At 38.3% G+C, this 19,826-nt stretch overlaps 1 protein-coding gene and 1 long non-coding RNA gene across 10 annotated transcripts; one reads left to right on the top strand and one right to left on the bottom strand.

The window, feature by feature from the left end:
• The first annotated feature begins 259 nt into the window (after positions 1 to 259).
• Positions 260 to 19,685, top strand: mapk10 (mitogen-activated protein kinase 10). Of its 9 annotated transcripts, none has more exons than XM_068652668.1 (14): positions 260 to 551; positions 6,110 to 6,181; positions 6,358 to 6,527; positions 8,433 to 8,562; positions 8,772 to 8,830; positions 9,346 to 9,484; positions 9,578 to 9,743; positions 11,391 to 11,462; positions 11,671 to 11,853; positions 13,040 to 13,164; positions 13,466 to 13,492; positions 14,088 to 14,151; positions 14,693 to 14,770; positions 15,964 to 19,685. In XM_068652668.1, exons 1-14 carry the CDS (start codon positions 549 to 551, stop codon positions 16,104 to 16,106), a joined length of 1,431 nt encoding a protein of 476 aa, XP_068508769.1. In that variant the 5' UTR covers positions 260 to 548; the 3' UTR covers positions 16,107 to 19,685. The 9 variants fall into 9 exon arrangements, with proteins under 9 accessions (XP_068508769.1, XP_068508770.1, XP_049595041.1 ...); XM_049739084.2 differs by lacking the exon at positions 11,391 to 11,462 and adding an exon at positions 10,335 to 10,406 and having other exon boundaries at positions 262 to 551; XM_049739088.2 differs by lacking the exon at positions 11,391 to 11,462 and adding an exon at positions 10,335 to 10,406 and having other exon boundaries at positions 262 to 551; positions 15,959 to 19,685.
• LOC125980166 (uncharacterized) lies at positions 10,405 to 11,795 on the bottom strand. The gene is made up of 3 exons (XR_007485539.2): positions 11,655 to 11,795; positions 10,809 to 10,866; positions 10,405 to 10,730 (listed from the first exon to the last, which is right to left on the bottom strand). It is a non-coding gene; the product is annotated as an uncharacterized lncRNA (long non-coding RNA).
• Positions 19,686 to 19,826: the final 141 nt, after the last annotated feature.

Raw genomic sequence — 19,826 nt, 5'->3', positions numbered from 1 at the left:
TGATGATTTGGAACCATATATGTAAATTGGGTATTTTATATTTAATATTGAATCATTTGCATATCAAACTGACTAATATGCTATGAGGTGAACAGACGGACAAGTCGACTGACTGCTCGTTGTAATTGGACGGCACCAGTCGGTCTCCCTTCCTCCCTCTTGCACTGCTCGGCTTTGACGTCACATGAGCTCCTCTCCCGTTGCCATGGCAACCGCTCCCCTCTACCTCCAACCCTCCCTCCCTTTATTCATCCCCCCCCCTCTCCCTCCTTCCCTACCCTCCCGGTGCACAATGGTACAGCCAGCATCTTGCAGCACAATGGTTGCAAGGTGTCGGTGAGCCGGGGAAGAGTGAATCAGCATCAGCTAATCTTCGCTTCTTGATTTTTGCTATTTGTTTTTCTCAATCACTGCATTCAATTTTCATATAGATATATTTTTTAAGTAGTTTCCATCTCCCGTTTTCGGGATCCTGCAGCCATGATAACCGCAACGCTTCCCGTCGGGATGTTTTGAACTGGACTTGGTTCGTTATCAGCTGGCACGGAATGGTAAGTAGGACCGTTACGATTTCCCTGTGTGGGACTAATAAAGGAATATTTGAATATCTACTGCATGAGGTCATGTAAAAAAAAAAAAAAAAAAATCTCTCATTCTCAATTCATTTTTGTTTTACAACAACAGCATATGATTGCTTTAATGCAGCCCGTCCACCCTGCCTAGGCAAAACAAGGTCGTCGGAATGTGTTACCGCATGGCATCAAGCCATTTAATCCCATCACATCACCAAAGAAATCAATCTGGAACATCCCATTTTCTCCTCTAGGGCTAATTGTCTTGCATATTTGATGCAGCCATGCAAATGGCCGCAAGATAAAGGGATTGATGGACGGATGGATGGATGATGCTCTTCAAAACAGGAGCTCCATTCTGTGTAGGCCTGCATGCAGAGTTTGTCCCCCACTCCACCCACCCCCTCACTGTCTCTCTCTCACACACACACACACACACACAAGTCAGCTGCATACCTTGTGCATTATGCAGAATATTAGTGGATCTCAAAAGGACAGGAGGGGGATGTCCCAGATCCCACATAAAGTGGTGTCAACAAGGTGCATGAATAAATATCGATACTCTACTGTATCGTTGTTTGCTACGATACTGTATCGCAATCCAAGCCTAAAAAATGACTCGTATGCACCCAGTAGCCACAATGCATGCACATTTGGACTTTCCAATATGATATAAATCTCAGAATTCTCTCACATGTACTGCTAAGGAGGATGAAATTTCAAGATAGTTCATAATGTTTGTTTGCTACATGAACATATTGCTGAACAACTCAAAAATCACTTTATGCCGCTCCTAGTTGAAGTTCACTCTCAAATGGAATTACACTTTGTGTAGTCACCACATAACCTAGACTTTCAGTTTGCTAGCTTAATGCTAATTCTAATTAGCATCCATGTTGCAGTTATTCAATGCACTCAACACAAACGGTGCAGCAACACATGTAGACCGACAATATAACACACCATCATGGCTCAAATAAAACTTTTTTTTGTATGCTTTCTGTTTAAGATGACGTTCTATAAAAATAAAAGTTAGAAACACAGATGACATTAGTTATCAACATATCAATTAGTGCTATTAGCGCTGCATCATGACGCCAATTATATTGAAAAAGATATCACAACATATTGCGTCATTTTCTCTTATGGTCCAGCATCAAATATCGACACCTGATTTCATAGTGGTGCCTTCATGTGCATTATTACTGAGGAGATGCCGACTTGTCATTTTGTTGCTGTGTCTGACGTTTTTGAGGTGTCACAACAAATTCTCCATGTTAGAAAACACAGATAAAGACCCATAGACAGCACGAGAGAGGATTTAGTGGCTTTGACCTTGTGCTGTTGAATAATTCAGGAGCGTGCTTTCATGCTTCATGTGAAAGTGCTGCAGGGAACACGCTTAACCATTAAACCAATTCTACGATCATTCTATGTAAGCGTTTACGTGACAATGGTTTTTGAGAGGTAAATTGTGTAGGTAAACTGAGTGAAGTCAATTTTATTTCATAAATGTTTACAGAATCAGATTGATTGGCACGCATTGTTGCCAATGGAGACTCGGCACTGGAAAAAGCGATTACGGGTTTGCTGATGCGGTCATTATACCGCAACTTCAAAATATATTTGTACAATTTGAAAGCCTTTTTCTAGAAAAAAAATGTACCTAAAGGACTTGACAGGATTGTGTCCTGTTTGGCTTTGTCTTTGGATTTACCATTGGTTTTATTTGTGATGGCACAACAGAAAGCTACCAGTAATATTGTTGTGGAAAACTATAAAAAGTTAGCTTTTTATATTACAACTTACACACTTCAACATAAATGTAGCAGTGTGACGCATTACACGAGCAAACATAATTAGCCCCATGTCGACAAGTTAGCCAAAAATTACTGCAGCATTGTTAGTATCAGAAGCTAATGCTAGTCACACTGTAAGCTAACACTAATCATAGCTAACACTGCCTAGCTTTTGGATCCGATAAGATAGTGCTTTGATTTTTTTTTTTTTTTTAAAAGAGTCTTTCGCTTTGGTACTTTGGCTCGCCGAGCTGCCAAGTCATGACATTTTTAAAGCAGGCAAATAACTAAAGATTTACTTGGTTGTTTAATTTCACACTGAACGTGTGCATATTTGCTAGACGGGTTGCCTATACAGTGAAATTTTTACGACTCAAGTTTGACACGTTAAATATTAGTTTTAAAATTCCCTACTTTGGGAAGAGTACCGATTAACTCCATTTTAAATGCTTCTATTTAGCCACGCATCCACAGTTACCCCGGCATCGTTAAAGACCTCATTTGTACCACTCTCTAATCGACTTCCAGGATGGAGGAGACTTTATCCTGATTTGAAGATAAGACCCTCCACCTCTGACTTTGCCGTATAAATCCTAAATGAGTTTTTTCATTAAATCGATTTGATGGTATTTCTATAGTGGGCAGCTTCATTATAATCTCCATTCAAGTTTACTATGCTTGAGGAGGGCCCTGTTTATATACGGTACAACGAATATTTAAGTCTTACTTTGGTATTACTCCTAACAATCAGATAAACATGGCTGCACAAGTGTGCGAGTACGTACGTGGATTGAATCTTGCAACCATGCGGCGCTTTTTCGCTTGTGCATAGCAGCTTAAAGAGCAAGATTTAAAGCTGCAGCGCATCTGTATGGTTTATAGTCCAAAGTCTAAAGACAGCATATTAATTCTAGATCTTAAAAAAAAAAAAAGAAAGCTTTCTCCTTTCTTACTCGTGCTTGTGGTAGGGAAATTAGTTTTTTTTTGTTTTGTTTTTTATGCTGAGCAGTCAAAATATGAGGCTCGGATGGCGTGATGGAGTTAAACCGAGAAAAATAGATAGCTGAATGTGCTTTTTTTTCAATTGAGGAGGGGGAATAATTGGATTGGCCATTAAAAGGGTTTCAGGCTACTTCCTGGTTGACGGGATTTTTTATTTGATTCTGAAATAAATTGCGATGTTTGTTTGCTTTGACTATCAGCTTGTTGATTATCAGGCTATTTCCTGGTTTTAAAGGGGGATGATTCCAAAGAAATTCAAAATGGCATAAAGAAAAAATAATTTCTCCTAAATGCAGTTTAAAAAAAACTACCACATCAATTGTTTTGGTTGTTTGGTTATCATGCTTAAAATATAAAAAAAGGAAACATTTTGTTTTGTCTGTATGTCATTTCAAAGGCGGCTTCACGGTTAAACGGTTGCTCACCGCTGAACTCAATAAGCTGCCGGGGAGCGTTGGAGACTCCCATGCATGAGTCAGTGCTGTTTTGTTTCCCAGACTTCCATTCTGTGGGTGCCTCCTCCACCCCCTCCCCTTACTGCGCTTTCCGCGTTACTGCAGGAGAGGCTGCTGAAACCAGCACTCACAATGGAGCTTTGAAGGCTGGGTTGAGGGAGTGGGGGGAGGACGGCAATGTAGGCGTTTGCATCCAGGCTGGGAGCCTGGGAGCGAGGGGAGGGACAAAAGAGACGGTTGAGGATGATGGGAGACATTTGTGACGACTCAATGTACAAAAGCTGTGACATCTTCATATTAACATCGTTGCCGGCTAATCATTTCCAAATGAGCTCCAACAACTACTGAGTCGTCATCGTGCATACTGCTAGCTTGCACTGTGCTGAGTCAGAAACCGTGTGCACGTCTCCATTAGCCATTATTGACGTCCTTCCTGGGAGACGTATGGTGTGGTCATTATTGATGCCAGTCTGTTTGGATGACACTCAGCACGTTGGCGGTGTCGGAGAAGATCGAATTATCGGGTCCGTCGGCCTGAAAATGGTCTTTTAAGATAAATAGTACCAGTAAATTAAATTGCGCCCAATCAAATTAAGCAAAATCGTACCGAAGCAGAGTTTAGTACACGCGTACCATTTTTTTTCACCTAAAACATAACAACAACAAAAATCACAGTGTTTTATTTTATTTTTATCATTACTGGCCTAATTCCTGAATATGATCATTATTCCATCGATTATTCCATTGATTAATCAAATAATCGGATACAATTACGTTTAAGTTAGTGTATTTTTAAAAAATTCACTGTATTTTAACCAAATATATAAGATAAGATGAAATATTTGGACAATCATTAGGTAAAAAAAAAAAAAAATCTAAACAATTACCCGATTATTAATATACAAAGCGATTAATTTGATAATCAATTTGTTGTCGATTAATCGATTACTTTTCGCACCTCCAGTTCCAAAACTGACAACAAATTTGTATCAAAGTTAGAACGTGTTGCAGTTTATCACTAAACTGGTAATAGTTATAATACCAGTAAAGATCATAAATTTAAAGCAATCCAATGCAGCGGTAACTAAACGCACCATCTTCCTCGAAACCTCGAAACATCAATCTTAAACCGAGTATTTGTTTTGATTTTTTTTCACAGAGCTTACTGCAAAATCTCACAGCAACAGATGATGCAAAACCAAGCACCAAACTACACTCCATGAAATGTCACTTAAAGATCAATCAATCGATTCTCTCCGTATACAAACTCATAGTCGCAGTTTATTTTTGATGATTTCCTCCGATTTATAAACCACACCGTTTTGATTTTCCAGTCAATATCTGGGCTTCGTCCGCACCCCGCCTCGACTCAAGTAGAAAAACGGAGAGCCAAGCTACTTTTTCCCCCGCTTATTAAAGCTCTCAACTCAAGCCGCTGGCAGCGAGTCATACTGCACTCAGTATGATGTATTGCCGCTTGATGCTACAGCGCCGAGTGTCGTCTTTGATAAAACCAAAGCAGCACTTGAGACCCAATCTGGCCAGAGTTGATCTAGCGAGTCCTCATCAGTTTGCTAGAAGGCAAACACTGAGCCTTGGGAGAGGTTTAATAACTCAAATATACACACAGATGGCTGCAGATTAACGTAGCACAGATTAATAGATTACGTAAGCGCCGTTATTCGTCCCGTTTTTGGCCATTTGTTGTTCTGTGCACGGAATGGTGATAAAACATCAACCTTAGAATTTTACACCTTAATGGGTAATATCAGAAGTGCAACAGGTGGTATGCTGCCTGGTTTTAATGCTTTGAGTAGTCGTACAAAATAGATGTCATGATCTGTGTTTGGATTTTTTTTTTTTCCCCATCCACCTGATCTCATCAAGTCCAAAGCACATAAAACATTAAATATATAGTTATAGCTCTGATGCAGCAATTTTTCAGAAGGTAGGAAAGAAGGTAGAGTTTCTGCAGTTATTTTGTCCACTGGCAATAAAAAAAAGAAATAAGGTCAGTCTAAACAGGCCAATGTACAAATATAAAATCTTAATGTGCCACGACATTTTTAAGACTTCCTTGCTCCCTTTGGATTTATCAAAGCTTTAATCATAGCATAATTAGAGGGTCACTGTCAATCTTTTCCTGAAATACCCAAATTCCCTTTACTCAAATTGAACAATGTAAAGTTCCCAAACTTGAGCAACCGAATTTCTCGCTGATGTTTTGGACAGTACGTAGAACACGAGTTAATTCTACTGCTTGTCGTGTTTTGTCTTGCAGGTATTTATGAGCAGACATTTCTTATACAACTGCAGCCAACCGATCCTGGATGTGAAGATAGCTTTTTGTCAGGTGTGTGTCCCTTACAGGTAAAAAAAGAAAAGGTACAGTACTCACTCTGTTCCATTACACACCGCTAATCTAATGAATTTTATTTGGATGTGAAATTCGAAAAAAAACAGCTTTGTATGTTTTTTATTGTGTTGTTGTCACTAACATAAAATTGCATTTTGTGGTGTGTGTCGCAGGGTTTTGGAAAACAAGTGGATGTGTCATATATCGCCAAACATTACAACATGAGCAAAAGCAAAGTGGACAACCAGTTCTACAGTGTGGAAGTGGGAGACTCCACCTTCACCGTTTTAAAACGCTACCAGAATTTAAAGCCCATCGGGTCCGGAGCTCAGGGGATTGTCTGGTAGGTCGTTTTGGCTTTGCTTTTTACGATCTTCATTTACACTCTTATTACGATGGGATTTTCTTTTGGGAGGTCTCGTTTAGCGGTTAATGGTTCTTTTTGGTGTAGTTAGTGCCGTAGTTTATTATATAAATGAATATTGTAGAAGACGATAACGAGATGGGTTCACAACCAGTTCACAATAGTTGAGAATTAAGCTGCACATATGGACCAAATTTCCAGTTAATTAAACTTCAAGTGTTAGCAAAATTACATTTTTAGGGTGGAAATGGTTACTGCCATCTGGGCGTACTTGGCTAATAAGTCGCATAAAATAATTTTCTATTCGTTTTGGGGCCAATTATGGACACAAGCTCATCTTGGTCTGACGCTGAAACTATCGGTCTGATTCCGAATGTTGGTAATGAGAAAACGAGGAATCCCAGATTTTTTTGTGGAATATTCCGATTTATCATTTTATTTGAACGTATATTGGTAGTTGTGTCTATCCTACCATCTACTGTTGTACAAATTAACTGCTGTGGAACGTGTCGTTAAAACAAAAACTCTCGTGGCTTTTAGCACAGTACTTTAGTTTGAATAAACTGCTGAAGCATAGGGGGCATTTAAATTCATGGCACTAAAACCTTGCTGTGTTTAGAATAATACACGAGCCAAGAGGGATCGAACGGCAAGGCGGCCGAGCGAGCTCGGACGTTGTAATTCAAAGCACAACTGCTGAGCTTCGGCTTTGGGGTGGAAAGCACGAAACCTGCATCGTCAATCGACCACACACCGTTGCGGGCGGCTCGCTAAATAATAATCTGGGGTTGGGCTTGTGGCCAATTTAAGAAGGTTGTGAGTGACGCATGTCAGAGAGTCAGCTCAGCAGCTGTCGTCAAGTCATGTGATGTCATACGGTGACGGTATTATCGCGTCCGAGCCAACTAAATCGCCCGCCCTCCCTGAAAACTTTAATATCTGGCGGCCTATTGCGAGCAAACGGGATCTATTATGGAAGTAATCTCATTTAGTCTCATTAACACAATTGCGCATTAGCATGCTAGTTCAGTAATGCCCCGCATATTAGCAGTTCACTCTTCACTAATTTGTCTGTTTGCCAAGTATGTTCAAGTTATATAACTCCACAAAACTAACTTGGAATGGGTGAGTATCGATACCAGGGTATCGGTATCTTTTGTTAGTGATTGTTATTTAAATTTTTTGTAACAATGCGTATTATTTTCCTCATAATAATACAACTTTCGTCCTATTACATTACAATGTTTACCACTTTTTATTACATTGACATTTTCTTTTTAGTGTGGCTCTAATACTTCTTCAGAGCGTTAGTGGAGCTATAAATCACAGCTCTGTTCTCTTAACGTGATGCCTTTTATATGCATTAAATAATGTGGCGAGACATGTGACACACCCAATGGGCGTAACATCTCTTTGCCCTTCTGACTCCGTGAGGATGAAAAAGGATGAAGGCTTAAAGTACTCCAGTTCCTCGTGCCATCATCTTCCTCTCAGCCTCACCAAGTGATGACTGCCTCACTCAAATCCCTTCTGGATCAATGTGTGTGTGCGTGTTTTACATGTAGGCTCCACTGTTACCATGGTAACAAATCATCTCTGATCGGATCTGCAGTCTCCGCAGACAGGCAAAGAAATAAAAACATACACGCAGCCAATCCCTTATCTGTCACCCTCAAACTCACACATGAATTTATTACAATAAACCACATTTCTTTATTTTTGTATAGTCTTTCCTTCTTTATAGCTTGAATTTTTAAGTGTGAAATAGTTTTTTTTTCTAAAATAGTTTTTGTCTTAATGACACTGTTTCTGGTGTTGTAATTTTAAAACATTATTTTATTTTATTATATTGAATGTCACTAAATGTTTTGTTTTTGTCAACAGTGCGGGTTACGACGCTGTTCTCGACAGAAACGTGGCAATCAAGAAGCTGAGCAGACCTTTCCAGAACCAGACGCATGCCAAAAGGGCGTACCGCGAATTGGTGCTTATGAAATGTGTCAATCACAAAAATGTAAGTCACATCCTGACCTTTTATTTCTTTTCCTGGGATGTTTCCTTTTCATATTTAGTGAACACAACAAAGCTATAATCAATCCTTGGGAAAATTAAATGAAGTAATTTTATAACCGACATCTATATTTAAAAAATGTGTAGTTACGTTGTTTGTTGTACTCTAAATGCCGATTATCTTTTTGACACACCGATTCTTTTCTCTTGCAGATTATCAGTTTATTAAATGTCTTCACGCCACAAAAATCATTAGAAGAGTTCCAAGATGTGTAAGTACAGCACTCAACACCTTCACACATCCATGAAAAGTCATCGCCGATTTTCACAGAAGGATGGCGACGCATTGTTCCCTTTACATGGCACGTCATGACTGACGGGTGTTAATCACCGTCTTCTCATTATTGCTTTTGCACTTGGCACGGTGAGAAGACAACGCCCGCAGTGTCATCAGTGAAAGTGGGTGTAAAGTAATCTGAGGCAGATGGATGATAATGTTATAAGGCATTTAATTCCTTCTTATTTATCTTTCGATCGCTCTGGTTCTATTGCTCTCTAGAAATTAATAAAATTATAGATGACTGTATACAGTCCATTTTGTATGTAACTACAAAGTATATTGTAGGTATTTTCAAAATTATCAGTTTTCAAGGGAAAAAAAATGTGTTGACCCAAAACAGCCCCATAGATGCACAGCCCAGAAGAATGAATTGAAAACAACATTTCTAAATGATAGACTAAGATGTGGTCGAAGCAGTCGTAAGGTTTAAACCCCAATGTCGCCCAGGTATCTAGTGATGGAGTTGATGGACGCAAACCTGTGCCAGGTGATCCAGATGGAGCTGGACCACGAGAGAATGTCCTATCTGCTCTACCAGATGCTATGTGGCATTAAACATCTTCATTCGGCCGGAATTATTCACAGGGTATGAGAAGTTCAAATTCAACAGAATTCATTGGCCACTCTAACAAAAAAAAAAAAGCTAAAAGTTATTTTTTTTTAATATTCTGTCATGTAGGATTTGAAACCAAGCAATATAGTGGTAAAGTCAGACTGCACTCTCAAGATCTTGGATTTTGGATTGGCTCGAACCGCCGGCACTAGTTTCATGATGACCCCTTACGTGGTGACGAGATACTACAGAGCACCGGAAGTTATCTTGGGCATGGGTTACAAAGAAAACGGTGAGCACATTTTTTATGTCAATTAACCCGTCAATGGTTAATCCCGTTACATTCCCATATTGTCGCTCAGCAAATAGTGCAAAATGTCTAAGAAATGTATCAGGACTGCAGCAAACGGGTGTCTCTAGACAAGTAATAAATCTTATCCCAAATTGTATGACAGAGGTGATTTAATCAGCAAATGGCTTAATCTAACAGCGCTATGTTTGCAAGACGCCTTTAATATATTCATTAAAACAGCGGGAGACAAAACAAAGCCCTTGTGACTGGAGCACAATATTTAGAATTGTCCTTGGGAGTCGATATCAAGTCTGAAGAACATAAACTTGCTGTGCAAACACAATGACTTGTTGTCATATTGATGGAGTCGCGACTGTGCACACTTCTTGACGTTTTAATCCCACTAAAGCTCCGCTTTACCATTTCTGCTTTTTTTTTTTTTTTTTTTTCTCGAATGCTCTAGCACTACAGTATGAGACCTAGCACTCTAATTTAGCCGCTGCTTTCTAATGACTGCTTTCTCTCCTGGATGTCAACACTAACCTTTTACTTTTCCCCTTTTCTCTTTTGCCCTCGCCTCGTTGCGTGCAGTGGACATATGGTCGGTGGGGTGCATTATGGGAGAAATGGTGCGCCACAAAATCCTTTTCCCCGGGCGGGACTGTATCCTTGTTTAAAGTGTGTTTTTAGTGATACTTGTGTAAGAACAAATCTAATTAAAAAATATTTACAGTATTTTTTACAGTTTTATACATTTATCTAAATTAATTCTTGTGTAAGAAGAAATTGATTTATTTAAAAAATATTTACAGTATTTATACTGTATTTGTTTCTTTTACATTTATATATTTATCTAAATTAATCCAAAAAAAATTGTAGCATACACATACATTTTCAAACACTCACCTTATGTTCTCTCTATGTTTCTGAGGCGGAAAACTAACCCAGTGACACTCAAGCGATGCTTTGTTTCCTTTCTGATGAACACTGCAGCATAGACAAAAATAATCAGTTAGTCGCAGAGTATTTTGTATTCTGTATGAATATTTCAACACGGGCGCTCACCTGGACTGATGCCTCTCCTGTGGGGAAGCTTTAATTGCGTCCTCAAGATGGCCAAAGGCTGTTTGAGATTGCACAGTAGTGTGTGAGTGCGAGCGTGCGTGTGAAGGAAGCATGGACGTCACAATGTTTCAATAAATAATGACAAATGGTGCTTAGGAGGCATTTCAGAAATTTGTGGATTAATGACAAAGTAGTGCTATTCATTTTGCCTCAATTGCTTGACATGATTAATTAACAATCAATTGCACAGATTGGACCTTTTCTGGCACCACTAGTAAACAAACCATACAAAATGTTATTTAGCCAAAGCAGCGTGATTTAGAAGACTTCGAAAGTTTTACATATCAACAGGTAAGTTGGAAATTCAAAAATAAACATGATGGAGGCAAACTAAAAAAAACAACTATGGTTTATTGTCAGTGTAGCCGCTAGCTTTCAGCACTTCAATTAAAGCTGAATTTAACCTGAACTTTATACGGGAATGCCCCAGCAGAGATTCAAACCCTTCAGATCTATGAGGCAGAACTTCCAGAGGTTATTTGGCAGTAATTCCAGTTTGTGTGTGTTTTTGCGTAAACCCAGTGGATATGTGGTCAGTGGGCTGCATCTTTGGAGAGGTGATTAGAGGCACAGTGCTCTTCCCCGGGACGGACCGTATCCTTCTGACATCCAACACTTTCCGCCCACCCTTAACATGCCACCTCAAAATGCTGACCCAAGCACTTAGTGTGGACGACATTGACATTTTCACCATGAAGGCGTAATTACGAGATCTGGAACATCAACAGCTATTTTGGATCTGAAAATGTTCTTGAATATTCCCGTGGTGTGTATGCTTGTGTTTACCTTAATCTCGCACCAGACATCGATCAATGGAACAAAGTGATTGAGCAGCTCGGTACACCGTCGCCGGAGTTTATGAAGAAGCTGCAGCCCACCGTGAGGAACTATGTGGAGAACCGGCCCAAGTATGCCGGCCTCACTTTTCCCAAACTTTTCCCAGACTGCCTCTTCCCTGCTGACTCAGAGCACAATAAATTGAAAGGTGAGAGGACAGCTAAGTTTTACCTACAAAAATGCATGAAATATAATATAGATATAATTTTGCTAAAACATTTATGATAGCCTTCATTTTTATCATACTATAATCAATAAAGCCTGCAATTTTTTAAAAGAAACTCTGGCTAATAAAATACATCAACACATCAATGCCAGATTCATTAGCCTGTCTATGGCTTTCTGCATTGTATGTTAGCATTAAGCTAGCAGAATTATGTAAGGCAAGGTGATGTGGCATGCTTAAATATGCGTGTAATTCTCTGTTTTATTTATAATTTGATAGTAATCTTCAACTGGGAGTGCAAATAAAAAGCCTGAGGCAAGCACTTGGCCTCTTTTTTGAAGACTAGTTCACTTTATACCAGACATCTGCTTGTGACGTTTACTAGCTTACCATAGCTAGGATTTGTAGCTCAAAATTTTACTTGCAACTTAAGCCCTAAAAAAAAAAAAAAAGTGAATTTCTAAAAACAAATAAGTAAGTGAAGGTACCAGCCTGACATTTTCTTACGTCACAAAAATGTTAAATGTTAAAACGCCTCTGGTGTGACATTGAAGCTGCCGCCTTTTAAAATATTTATCAATCTAGATGGTGGGAGATCAATGTCACAGACAGGAAGCGTGTGAGACTCCAAAGAGAAAGTGGGGGCGAGTTTCCCCGCGACTGAAGCGGGATGCCTGGATTGATGGATGGAGGGATGGACAGATGGACGGAGAAATGAAATAGAGAGCAACAAGAGGCATCATTTTACAGATTTACCATCAGTTCCATGCAAAGGCAGCAGTGGGAGGAAACTCCTACACTTGCAGCTTGTCCTTCTGGTAGCGTAGTTATTTTTAGGGAAGATCAGAGTCATAAAGGGGTGTTTTGTCTGCCATAAATGAAAGTATTTTGACCTCAAATGGACATTTTAAAGTCATTTTTGCGTCATCACGAGTAGGCAGACAATGGTGGTAAAAGTTTGACGACTTGCCATAAAAAGAGGTACAGGAAGTCAGCCATTTTGATCTGAAGCCATTCCAGGGCCATTCTGATGATTTGCTATGAAATTTGAACAATGTATACGAGTTTTTGTCATTTCGTGTAAGGGTAGCATGGCGGCGGTGTTTAGAGGTCACGGTATACGTGTTTAAAAATTCTCCTCGCATTAATTTTGATTCTTTTCTTACAGCAAGCCAAGCCAGAGACCTGCTGTCCAAGATGCTGATCATCGACCCTGCCAAGCGGATATCAGTGGATGAAGCTTTGCAGCATCCGTACATTAACGTGTGGTACGATCCAGCTGAGGTGGAAGCGGTGAGTAGGCCTCGAGTTGACGCTTTCATCACCCAAAAGCGTTTTTTTGTTTTTTTTTTTTGGTGGGGCGGATCAAGTATTGCGTAATATCAGTGCCTCATTCGTGTGAGGTGACAGCGAGATCGGGAAATAGCCCCAAAAATAAAAATTGGGCTTTTTTTTTCCTTTTCAAATATATGACTGAAATATCTGCACTCGCGTCTGATGTTAACTGACTGTATATATCTTTATATGAGTGGCCTTATTCAACACCTGTTCTGCTGTTTCCCCCCTTCTCTAATGTCACCTCATGCTGATGAAGGCCAGAGATCTCATCCAAATATCCATGGTAAATGACCACCATCGCTTCTGCAAAACTCTCCCTCCCTTCTCCTGACAAAATATGCTGATTCGATGTTAAACGTGACCCTCGGACGTGACTAAAAATATATTTTGTGGCAAAAATGGAGGGGAATTCTGTTTGTTTTCTATATGGAGGGAGCCACTTGATCTCACCTTCTTCCAAAATCAAACATTAATAAAATTGTCTCCTTGGTTGAGTAGATCAATAAGGTTGTATGTGTATTTGCTTCCCGGCATGTTTTTGTGTGCATTTTTTACATGTTAAAAAAAAGGGGGTTTAATTGATTGTTTTGTCTCTGTTTGTTTTTAATGTATGCAAGTATTGAAGAATCATATAATGAACTGATTTGAAAAAACACACTAAAGGAAAAGCAAGAAAACAAAATCCTATTTTGACCCCGAAAATGTATTGTAAAATTGTATTTATTTTCTTCCTCCATAAAATGTGTGTTTTTGCAAACAATCTCAAGTCTTACATAGAAACTGAGCTCTAGCGTTTTTTGTAAAACAGACAAAAAGCATTGTTAACAAGCTGCTAATGATACACAATGATTAATGATGCCGTACCTTCTTTTTAACAGCCTCCGCCTCAAATCTACGACAAGCAGCTTGATGAGAGAGAACACTCCATTGATGAGTGGAAAGGTCAGACACATTCAACCACTCAACCAATTAAGGATAATCTTTTATTCATGAATATTTATTTACTATTATCATTCCTTTTTCTTATATTGCTCTCTTTTACTTTATTTTATGAACATCTTGAGCTATTTAATTATTCATTCATGCACAGCACTTTGCAAACAAGTTATTGTTCATATTTTCAGTACACATTTTGTATCTCAATTTAAAATATATTTTATAACATTTGTATCTTTTAGTTCTTAAAAAAAATCACCAAATATAAATGAAAAATGGCGGGATCCCACAAGGCTCATTTCTAGCTCCTCTGTTTATTATTATTTTCCTTATTTTAATATAAATGCTATATTATAATATATTCTAATATATGTATTTATTCTCCCAAAATTATGTACAGTATCTTTCACATTTTGTTTTTTATTTATGTGCCTTTGAGTACCCAGAAAAGCACTGTATTGTTACAAATAATTTGGGCAGGGGTAAATTTGGATTTGAATATTTTTGTAGTAGTTTCATTTTTTTTATTTCTCCTTGTATTCCACAGAGTTGATTTATAAAGAAGTGATGAATTTTGAGGAGAGAACGAAGAATGGCGTAGTGAAGGGACAGCCTTCACCTTCAGGTACTCTCAGTGCATAAGCCTAATCGCTCTGTAAGTCAATTTTATATACAACCTTACTGGACCCTCTGATATTCACACACCCCATTGTCTTGTCCGTCTATTTCCTCTTTACTCTTTCCAAATGCTAAATGAAATGCTAAGCAACAAAATATGACAAAAATATATGTTTACATATAATATACTATAGTGTGTTGTACCATAGTATGTATGGTGATTTGGGTTCTTGGGAAACATTGGGTGCAGGCCAGATTTTTCATTTTTGGGGGAAGTTATGATTGACCATGAACTCTGCCTAGCAACGAGAGCCGAACAATGTAAACACAGAAAAGGCCTAAAGTGGCTAAAACACAAACATCTCACTTAGGCCCCCAAAACCGACATTTTGGAAATACACTTGCATAAGCACTTATTTATAAATGCGAACATTTGAAAACATGCCTCAACATAAATGTCTTTTAAATCTGCTAGGGTTAGCACATTTGTGGATACGTAGATCGTAAACAAAAAACAAAGTGGATGTTTTTCCAAAACAGTACACATTAGCCTTTCCTTGTAAACACTGGAGACACAAAATTTGTAAATGTATCTCATATTTACTCCGTCTGTAAATAATTAGTGTTTCCATGCAGGCACAAAAAAGTTAAACACTTCAAGTAAATACAAGCATTTGGAAATGTGTTACTAAGTGTATTTTTTTTAAATGATTGCCAACAACACATAAACCAAACACAGAAAACACATGAGCTGTGATTGTTAGTTACCTGAGCCCTTGGACATTGTAATGCGATTTTCTTTTGACACCATGTGGCAAAACGGCTACCTCCTGAAATGGATAAAAACATTTTACTGCTTAATTCATGTATCAGGTTAATGACATAATCTGTGCATTGGATCTCTTAAATGCATTTTACAGACAAGCTGGCTGAGACCCATATAACACCAATATTTTACTATGCCAAGATACCACTATTTTTAGAATGGGGTCAATTCTTTGCGATTGGCTATTAGTTTTCTCCATGTAACCCATTGGACCCAAGTCCCAATAACCACACTGTGATGTTTTCTCGTCCAATCACTTTGTTTTGGGTCCCGTGCTTTTTCCCCTTATCTGTGTGGCATGATTGTTTCCAGCGCCAGCGAAGGCGCTCTGGTACGTTATAACCGCGGCGCCGCCGTTGCTTCCCTCAGCGCAGGTGCAGCCGTGAACAGCAGCGAGAGCCTCCCTCCGTCCTCGTCCATCAACGACATCTCGTCCATGTCCACCGACCAGACCCTGGCCTCAGACACCGACAGCAGCCTGGAGACCTCGGCGGGACCGTTGGGGTGCTGCAGGTGACTAGCCGCCTGCCTGCGCAACCCCGCCTTCTTCCGCCGCTGAGGAGGGCAGAAGAAGAAGAAGGAAGGAGAGGGGTAGAGGGGCGCTATCGAAAAACAAACGGAAAATTGGGAAAATGTGAAACCATCAAAAAGAGATGAGCAAGCCTGCGCGTTGTCATGCTAAACAAAAAAAAAACAGCAGCGGTATTTAAAGTTATACTCTTATGTGGATGATCCTATAGTTGCTTTGCTTATATTAGCCCACGTATATTGCATACAAAAAGCAGCTTTGACTTGCATCTCCTTTAAACGTAAAAGCATCACACTGGCTGGCTGCCCCGCCCCCCTTCAAATGGCCCCAAACAGCATTTATACGCTCCTGTCTTTGGACTCATCATGTGACCTCTCTGCTGTAGTTTTATCCAAAACAACCCTTAAAATGTGTGTTTCGTGTTTATAAACACACCATGTCATGTAAATAATGTAATTGTGTACAGCCGAAGGACACATGGAGTGGGACTAACGGCCAGTATGCTGGAAGCTTCTTAATTTGTTTTATTTTGGTAAAATGTCGCAATTTTTTTCAATTTGTATTTTACTTTATTTTATTACTCTAAAAAAAACATTACTTCATGTCAACCTGTGGCGCGCAATTGCCTTTTGTTCGAATACCAATTTTTCTTTTATATTAAAATAAAAATTTAAACAAATAAAAAACAATAATTAATAAAAATCCAACAAATAATTAAATAACTGGGGTTTATAACAGGTTGACAAAAATGATTGAGAGTAATAAAATAAAGTAAAATAAAACATTTAAATTAAATTTAATTAACATAATGACACTTTTTGAGTATATGATTTTTTTAATTTATTATTTTAGACTATTGATGCACCTTGTAACCTGAATTGCTCCGGCCAGTTGCTGCACTTGTGCATGATTTCAATCCACATTTGCAAAAAGTATGCTTAATCCGGCTGTCTCACATCCACTAACACAATAACAGATGTTATTGGAGGTCTGATGTGGACAATTGGGGCTAACATTGCTGTTCAAGAGTGCTTTTGCTGTAAAGTTCTTTTCATTTGAGCCTGCTCGATGATGTGAGTCAATTTCCACCAAAAGAGCCTATTACCACATTGCATGTCATTTATTGGAGTAAGAGGTGAGCAGTGATAACTGCCACAGCAGTGCTTTGATTCTCACGTTTCATGTTGTTTACTGTGCAAAAAAATCTTAGAATGCCAATAGCTTTACAGTAGTTAGTGCCCTTTTCAAAGCACTAATGTTATGTAAAACTAAAAATACATTTGGATGCGGATACAGATACAATATCGTGATATTTACTAAAACAACAATTCGTGAAAGATAATATTGGCGTATCGACATTTTGTCCCACTTCTAATTGACAGTGAGAAATATTGTGTTCCTTGCCTAACTGATACTGTACCTTGAAGAACAACAATGTAATATATGTCGTAATTTCGATATTTTGTCTTACCTCTAATTGATAATAACGTGGGAGACGTTGAATATTTCCTCCTGGTAACCAGTCAAGTGTCACTAGTGAGTGGCGCCATTGCTAGCCGATTAGCAACCCCATGAACCAGGAGGCAGCTTGCTATACATAAAAACTATTATGACGCCTTTTCTGCTCTGTATTAATAAATGTTCGTTATAGTATTGCTAAAAAAAAAAACAAATGTAATATTGGCCCAAGACTATTAAACAGCATGATATCCCTGAGAACACACTTCTTGAAAAGTTTATGGCGAGTGCCTTTTGGTGGTGGCAAAGAGTTCGACTATAGTGTTTTACATTGCACAGCAACACGTGACGTATTTTTGCCTTAAAACTAGCAAACACTTAGTAGAAACGTGAGGAATGAAGTTTGATTTAACATTTCTGTTCTTCATCGCTCACCTCATGGCATGGCTCAACAACTACTGTACCCCTCTTCCCAATTTTTATTTTAAAACGTTCGATATCCGCTGTTTTAATTAAGGTAAATTAAGTAAAATGGTCATACACTTACCAAGTCCTTTTTAGAAAGTACAGTGACGTAAACCTGCAGTACCTCAAAAGGCCTGCTAGAGGGTGCTGTGTCCAGAATAAGCTACATTACAGCTCGGTGTTGAGTTCAGGGCCCGGTCGGTCGCGGCGACTCTCTTTAAACAGGGTGACACTTACCATTATGACGAGGATTCCCCAACAGCCACATTTCTCTGAGGGTCATTTTTGTTGTTGCACATTATGGGATATTTTAAAACTATTACACACTTAACACTGTGTCTTTCCATTTTATGGAACATCCCCCACCCCGAATGTAAAAATTTCACCTTGTCAAAACTAATCAATGTTGTAGTTTATTTTGGCCAAAAGGGAAAAAATATATAAAGTCATTGAAATAATAAATTTAAAAAATGAAATGAATATAATAAAATGCAGTAAAAATATTATACATAATTAAAAATAATTAATATTTTTAAAAATGTATTCCACACAAAGACAATTATAAATTAATAATACAAAATAAAGATCAGAATTTCCAATTACATTTAAAATGTAAACACACATTTCTAATGAATTCACATTTATTCATTAAAAAAATGATATGTTAATTTTTTATGTCACTGACTTTATATTGAAATCTTTTTGGGCAACAACAGCGCACAAAATGTACATACAAGATGACATTTTGGGTCCTTGCTGGCTTGTCGGCACTGAATGTAAACGTAGAAGCAAATCATTAGTCATCTCTGTATGATTCGTGTGTGTGTGTGTGTGCGTGTGTTAGTGTGTGTGAGAGAAATAAACCAGCAAGTCAACACAATCGGAATAGAAAACGCAACTTTCTATAAATCCTGTGTTGATTTTACTTTCATTAGAAATGACAATGAGATGTCACTTGTATGTGTGCGTGTGTGCATGTGTCTGTCAAAAAAAAGTTGACATGTTTAGTCTCACTAAAATGTAGAATGAAAGCAAAGAGATCAGGGGTGCGGAACCTACGGCTTGCGGCCTATGGACAGCCCAGTGAGATCATGTGATTGAGTCAATCATGAAAATGTAAAAACAAAATAAACCATCTGAGGTTCCCCAGCCCTGATTTAAAGCAGCGACAAATCCTGATTTTTCTCAGAAGGGATCTTTTCACTTATTCATTTGTCACCTGAAAACATTTTGGACACATGCTTGTTTTGTTGTCATATTGTAAATAACAACAATCCAAGAATGCAATAAAAGTAGACGCAGCGTCTTGACTGAGAGTTGACGACATACGATGTACAGGTCATCTGAATCAGGTGATGTTCTCCCATTTTCCTTCTTTTATTTTGTTATCTTTTCATCAAGCATTCTGTTGGGTTGACAGGAAATGAAAAAAAATGTTTCCCGCTGATGATTGCAAAAGCTTTGGGCAAATAAAATTGTGAAACTATTGCAAAAAGATTTTAAAAAAGAGACCGAAAGAGTGAGATTAAAATGAGAGCTGTTACTCCAAACACATTTTAAAGGAACTGTGTATGTATAAAAACAAAACAATAGTACGTAATGTATGTATGTGATTGAAAATAAACAAAAGCTTTGATCTTGGAATGTGTGGTCTTCTCTGTTGAGTTTTTTGCATATAATATTGCTGCTTAGTGAAAAATAAAAGTTGTTTTATTTTCATATTATTATTACTGCAGTGATAATACATCGGCAAATATAAAAAGTTAAAAACACATAAAATACTAT

Source organism: Syngnathus scovelli, chromosome 13, assembly GCF_024217435.2.
Source record: "Syngnathus scovelli strain Florida chromosome 13, RoL_Ssco_1.2, whole genome shotgun sequence".
Taxonomy (NCBI): Eukaryota; Metazoa; Chordata; class Actinopteri; order Syngnathiformes; family Syngnathidae; genus Syngnathus; species Syngnathus scovelli.
Note: the sequence above shows the minus strand (reverse complement) of the source record. Positions and strands in the feature narration are given on the sequence as shown.

What these genes read in the sequence shown, in the direction of transcription:
- mapk10 (XM_068652668.1), top strand. An exon ending in AATGTGTCAATCACAAAAAT is followed by an intron (nt 8,563 to 8,771) that starts GTAAGTCACATC and finishes TTTCTCTTGCAG; the next exon opens with ATTATCAGTTTATTAAATGT. An exon ending in CTCCATTGATGAGTGGAAAG is followed by an intron (nt 14,152 to 14,692) that starts GTCAGACACATT and finishes TGTATTCCACAG; the next exon opens with AGTTGATTTATAAAGAAGTG.